Raw genomic sequence first — 6,792 nt, forward strand, 5'->3', positions numbered from 1 at the left:
AATAAAAGAAACTATTTCCCCCCGCATTTATAACAAGCCCTATCTTCTCGCTCGGTGTGAGTTAAAATTTTCTGATACCATCGTTCAACTCAAAAAAGTCTCACGAACCCAGCGAGACTAACTATACGCGAAACGGACACTTTTTAAAAAAACGCTTAAACACAACGACAGCTCGTATCTTTCTGTTCGCCGCAAGTTAAATTTTTCCGACAACACCGTTACACTCGAAAAAAATTTATGAACAAAACGAAACTAACTACGTTCGAAACGGACACTTTTTAAAAAATGCTTAAGACAACGACATCTAAAACAGCGCTTAAGACATGAGTCGTTTTCCCCTCTGTAAATACGCAACACTACGTTAAATATGAATACACAGGCCGAAAGTCCCGCCGCATCGCGCGGGCCGGATCCGGACTAGTTAAAATGCTTTGTTAAGTCAAAGTTGACTATTAAAGTGTCAGGCATTAAGAATTGATTACTTGTGGTATTAGTAATGGAATTTTAAAAGGGTAAAAGGGAGATGAATGATATCTTGAATAATATAATATGCCTGGCAAACGGGTCGGGTTGGGTCGAGATCCAAATGGGTTTGGGTCGAAACGGGTCATGGATCGAAACGGGTCAGAATTTAAATGGGTCAAACGGGTTGGGTTGGGACCTACGTTGGGTTGGGTCTGAGTGGGTCAAGACCCAACGGGTTGGGTTGGGTCGAGAACTATTTTATTCAATAATTTTAGTTTTAAATACTTTTTTTTTATCATTTTTATTATTTATTATTTTTATTATTTTATTACTTTTTATTATATTTTGAAAAATTACATCGTGCAACTAAAATTCAAAATTTTACAGCTCAACTTGTTAGACCCATATACAAGACCCGTTGGACCCGTTGGACCCGTTGGACGTGGTGGATTTGAACCCGATCAACCCATTTCTTAATTTTTTTTTTATTTAAGACCCAATATTTTTTAAAAACACTCATTAGACCAATTTTTAGGAATGCGAATCTCAAAAACTAAAAACTTTACAACTCGACCCGTTTACTCATATGCAGACCCATTAGACCCAAATTGAGCACTTTGGGTTTGGTTTGCCAAGTATTATTAACATCCAAAAAAAAATTTGGCTAACTTTTTTTATCTGAAATCCATCAACCTAAAAAACAAAACCTCAAGACTTGTACCCAAATGGTAAACGCTTAAACCAAGTTATGATTGCTTATATAAAACCAAGTTCATCGTAAGAAATCATCCATCCAATTATTTCCCCGCTACAACTTTTGTTGTTCATCTCTTATCACTCTTTATTGGATTGGATTCACTATTCAAGTTAGTCTCTTCAAAAGAACTACTTTACTGTTTACATTTCATAACTCATAGTGCTTAGTAACGGACAATCATTAAAGACATAATATGACATCTGATGTTAGACTCTGCAAGATTCCACCAGTTCTTACACACCAATTTTTATAAGCATCTGAAAGGGTCAGAATGATCATGCATGCATAATCTAGCTGGGTTGCGTACATCAGAATAAAATACTCGCCCTCAACGAGTAACCAGAATAGGAAAAAACCTCATCCGCTTACCGTAACACTACTCTCATATACACGAACTATATACTACAATTTAAGGCATGTTATGAAACTCCTAAACAACCATCACAAGATGGTCTAGTGATCAGTGTCCTGATATCCTCACAAGAGGTATCAAGTTCAAACTTAATCTTGTGGTGGCCAGGGAAACGGTCGGAAACGGGCACGGGATACCAAGTTAGACCGTGTACATCGAAGTAAAAATACTCGCACTCCTCAGGTCAGCTGAATAGAGAAAACCTACTTCATTCACCCGTTTATGAAGCTCCTAAACAACATACTTATTCCAAAACACGATCTGGCTACTCATTCTGATTCTTCATCTTTTCTATTTCTTTTTTATTTTCATTATTATAGCACTTTATGAATTTGCAAATGAAATCAGTTTCGTAATTAAAATATACTCTGGCAATTATTTCATATAATTTTTTTATAAAATAAGCTAGCTATTGGTATATACTAAAACCTCCATAAGAAGATACAGCAGCAGAATCAACAATTGAGATCTGTGTCGAAACGATGATTAAAGTAACCCAACAGTCCTGGGAAAAAAATAAAAATAAAAAATATGTAATAGAAACAAGTTGGAGTAGCAATTGGAAACTGGAAAATACATTCATAGTAGTATAACACAAGGATAACACAGAAAACCATAAAGCTATTAAAAATCATTTTAAAATTTTGAAACAAAAGTAACCATCCCAAGATAGCCCAATGGTTGGGCCCTGAACTCCTTATGAGAGGTCACAGGTTCATATCTTGGGGTGGCTAGGAAAAGTTTGGGAAACAGTCATGGACTGTTCCGAATAGGCCGCGTACATCAGAGTTAAAAATACTTGCCCTCTCCGGTAACCGGAACAGGGAAAAAGCTCAAACAAATTTTCAAAAAAAGTGCATATACCAGAGCGTTAGAATCAGGGAAAAAGTGGGAACTTTGATTTACAACAACAAATTCATAAACTTAAAAGTAATTACTACTCCCTTGATGATAGCTACTAATGCAGAAAGAAAGGTTACTAACCTGCAAATAGTGGAGAGACCTGTGGAACAGGGTTCATCATAATGGGAACCTCAAGCAAGGATTTAATATATTCAAGTTCCTCATTCCATTATTCTGAGAAATCCGTTGCAACATTCCTGTTATGACCCCCACCAAATTCGATTTTCCTAGCAACAAGTTTAACTCCAAGAAAACTCTTATATTCACTTCCAACAGAAGGAAATCAGATTGCAGAACAAGTGCTACAATGAAATAAAGGAAACGTATCCCCCATATAGACAATCCTTTTGTAGCTCCTACTTGATACGTATTGTAGTACGTGACACTCTCTAACGAACAAAGTAAGAACCTGCATAAGTCATTGTAGCAATTGCTTGGAAGCTGCAATGTTAACTTCTTCACCTCAACCAACCTAAGTATAAATCCCTCAGAAACATAATTTCAAATAGTGATACTCAGTAGGTGATCTTCAATGGAAATTCTATATATATATATATATATATATATATATATATATATATATAGTGGTAGGATCAAGAGGGAAGTAACCATTCGGGGGGAAGCGGGGGGAAGCAAAAACTTTTTTTTTTTTTTTTCGTTTTTTGAAAAAACTTTGTTCACGAACATTATAGATGAGATGAAAATATGAACATTTAGTAGAGACACTTTGTGATAAATGTTTTTATTTTGGAGGGAAAACGCTCGAACAAGTAATATATAACAATTATCGTGTTTTTCGAGCGTATTTTGAGATTTTAGCTATTGGGGTTTAGATATTAGGGTTTTGATATTAGGGTTTAGAAATTTAGGGTTTAGGGTTTAGATTTAGGATTTAGATCCCAAAACACCAAACCCTAAACCCTAAACCCTAAACTCTAAATCGGGCTAAATTTTACTTCACAAAACATGGGAAAAAAACGTTCATATTCTTCACGAACAATATTATCTTGAATGTTATTTTTGTCGATCGTTTTCCCGCCTAAATAATAACATTCATCACGAAGTGTCTCTTCTAAATGTTCATATTTTCGTGTGATCTTGATGCCGGGAAAAAAAAATTCAAAAAAAACGAAAAAAAAAAAAAAAATTTGTGTTTCCCCCCACTTCCCCCCGATTGGTTACTTCCCCATTGATCCTGCCCATATATATATATATATATATATATATATATATATATATATATATATATATATATATATATATATATATATATATATATATATATCGATTTGTAACGTCAATATCACAAATATCAAGCAAAATTCTTAGCAAAAGATGGAAAATACAAATTCATAGCAAAAAGGCATGTTGTATAAAAATTGGGACTAGTGCCAGATTAATTAGTTCTAGAACCAGGCCTATTGATCTTGCCAAATTCGGTCAAGTTAACCGACCAATGTCGGTCAACTGGTCAAAATCTGTCCAAGTCTGATTTATTAGGTCAAAGCCAGATTTAGTCTGTCAGAAACTGTCAAGATCAAAGTTGGTCAACATCCAATTAATCTTGATTTAGCTGATTAATCTCTACAGGGTCAGGCCTAATCCCCAACTAGCGACTTGTAAATCCTTGCATAACAGAGGAACATAACTCGAATCAGAATTTTAATTGTAAATGTAAACATTAATTATTGTAAAATTCAAATGTTAATTCCTTTCTAATCGAGTTCCTTTCTGTAGCACACCTACTTTAATGTAGAAACAGTATGACTCTAGTACTTTGTAACGACAATCATGAACATCGTGTGTTGTGAAACAAGAGATCTCAAGTTCGACAGCGTAAGATTCTATTACTCATTTAACCCAGGGGCTTCGTTGGCCGAATATCAAAATATCATGATATTTGGAATTCATACTTAACGTATAAACAAGTACTTATCCCCTATTTTAAGATGATTCAATGAGACTAGCTTCTATATGTATGGGAGAAAATAAGAGTGTTACGCAGTTATTAATATAAAACTTCTTGTAGTTTGTTGCATGCACACTTGCACAGGCAACCATCTATACCTGAACATTCAAATACCTGATGCATAAAATGTCTTAGATGTGCACCTGCACATATGAAGCACCGAAAAGGCCAACATAACAGAAACCTATCAAGTTGATGGTATATATATGTACCAAATATGCAAATAAAGCTGAAAATAGTAGAGAAACTAATCCAATGCTAAATTTTGATCCAAATAAATGTTAGCCACATACTAAACGATACGCAAAGTGAACATTTAACAAGAATTGTAAGGGAATAATGACAAAACTAGTCATTTGCATAATCAAAATCCCTTTTCTGTTCTGTTGTTCAACATAAGCTACTACAATTCCCATTGAACAAAAAACTAACTTAGCCGAATTATTAACAAAAAACCTACTACTTAGACAACGAAAGATACATCTCCGTACCAGCCTAATATGTTTATCAAGATTCTGGTGTGGGCATTCTCTTTATCTTCTTGTTGTTGTTTTCCAACATCGTTTGCGAGAATGAATCCCAAAGCTTCTTCTGCGATTCAAGAATCATTTCAGTGCGTCTCATTTCCATTTTCATTCGCATCGATTCAAACTCTCGTGCCATATCCATCTTCATCCTCTCCACCTTCACAAACCCATCGGCTAATTTCTGTATTGCACCCACCATTTCATCCATCACGTCATTACCATTATCGATACCACTACTTCTACCACCAAATGTTCCATCTTTTTCGATCTTAATACCTTCTTTCATATACCCATCTCTCGAACCCTTGCCCAATTCATAATTCGGATTCATTGAGGGTGGATAATCATCCAACAACGTCATACCATTATATCCGTTTAACGGTTGCGCCACCCCAGTATTTGGAATTCTAACCCTAACCCCATTTCCATTTCCATTCCTATTACCAATCAGGCCAGTGTATCGTCCATTAATCGGTATGGCTGTTGATTGTTTAATAATTCCTTTAGGATACAGCATCAAATCTTCTTCTTCTTCGTTATGATCGTCATTATTCGGATCAACAGTTGGATCAGAATAAGAGGGAGAAAGCCCCAATTCCATCGAATCCATCAACTTAAAATGAACCCATGAAGAAGAATAAGAAGTATTATACCTAATTCCACCTTTATGATTAGCACCATTACCTCCGATTCGTTGAATCTCCGCTCGATAACGCTTTCGAAGCTTTTCCATTTTATGCCTGCATTGAATCGATGTTTTCGGTGGATTACTAAACGGGCAGCGGGCAGCCACACCATCTGCAACCTCCTGCCAGTGATTTGCTCGAAGGTTACCTCGCCGGAGAGAATACCATTTCTCACGGTACGCGTCGATCAACGCCACCGTCTCGTCGTGAGACCAGCACGGCGGAGGTAGGCGGCGAGAGGCCGTTGTCGGTGGTTGTTGGGATGATGGAGAATTTGAGGTGGCCATGATGATGAGAATGAGAAATTAGGGTTATGGATTTGGGAAAAAAAAGGTAATGGGGTGCGGCTGAAATGGGGGATCTAGCGGTGAATTGGTGGGGTGGCTAACGTACGCCGTGCTAAATATGCGCACCATACGGTGTTACTACGTATAAAACCAAACGTTGAGTTGAGGAGGTGACGTCACCATCGGGTGGGGATGGGATGCAGTAATTACAATTGGGGCGTTGAGCCGGTCTATAGCCCACCGCGCCGCCGGGGTTTGGGCGGCGGTACGGATGTTTTGTATGCATCCTTTTTTCCAAAAACACGTTGTTAATTAATTAATTTTAAAAATATCAAAAATTAATATTAATATTAATAATTAATAATTAATAATAGCAATAAACTTTGCACAAACTACAGTTTATGTACTACTCCGTATTTCTTTTGATCCACTTTAGTTTTTTAATATTTGCATTATCTTGATCGGCTAATTTTGTAGTCTAGGATTTACAATTGTTTTGTAAAACTACTAGTACTGTGTTTTTAAAAGCAAACACAAACGTGTTTTTAAAAGCAAACACAAACGGTTAGAGAATTCTAATCATGACACCCTTTCATATGAAAGACGTTATCATTAGGGATAGTAATTGATCAGATTTGGATCAAGTGATGTCGTATTGATATTCATATTCATTTAATATTTTTTTTATTTTGTAAGCGAGGAAACTCTCCTATTAACGAACACATTGGCTCTCCCATAGAAGGTAAAACATCGGGTAATCAAGCTCCCGAGCGCGAAACCTGGTAC

At 36.2% G+C, this 6,792-nt stretch overlaps 1 protein-coding gene across 1 annotated transcript; it reads right to left on the bottom strand.

The window, feature by feature from the left end:
• Positions 1-4,792: 4,792 nt before the first annotated feature.
• On the bottom strand, positions 4,793-6,356 carry LOC139843708 (uncharacterized). Its single transcript, XM_071833852.1, has one exon. The coding sequence runs from the start codon at positions 6,004-6,006 to the stop codon at positions 5,014-5,016; it is 993 nt and encodes a 330-aa protein (XP_071689953.1). The 5' UTR covers positions 6,007-6,356; the 3' UTR covers positions 4,793-5,013.
• Positions 6,357-6,792: the final 436 nt, after the last annotated feature.

This window comes from Rutidosis leptorrhynchoides, chromosome 4 (assembly GCF_046630445.1).
Source record: "Rutidosis leptorrhynchoides isolate AG116_Rl617_1_P2 chromosome 4, CSIRO_AGI_Rlap_v1, whole genome shotgun sequence".
Taxonomy (NCBI): domain Eukaryota; kingdom Viridiplantae; phylum Streptophyta; class Magnoliopsida; order Asterales; family Asteraceae; genus Rutidosis; species Rutidosis leptorrhynchoides.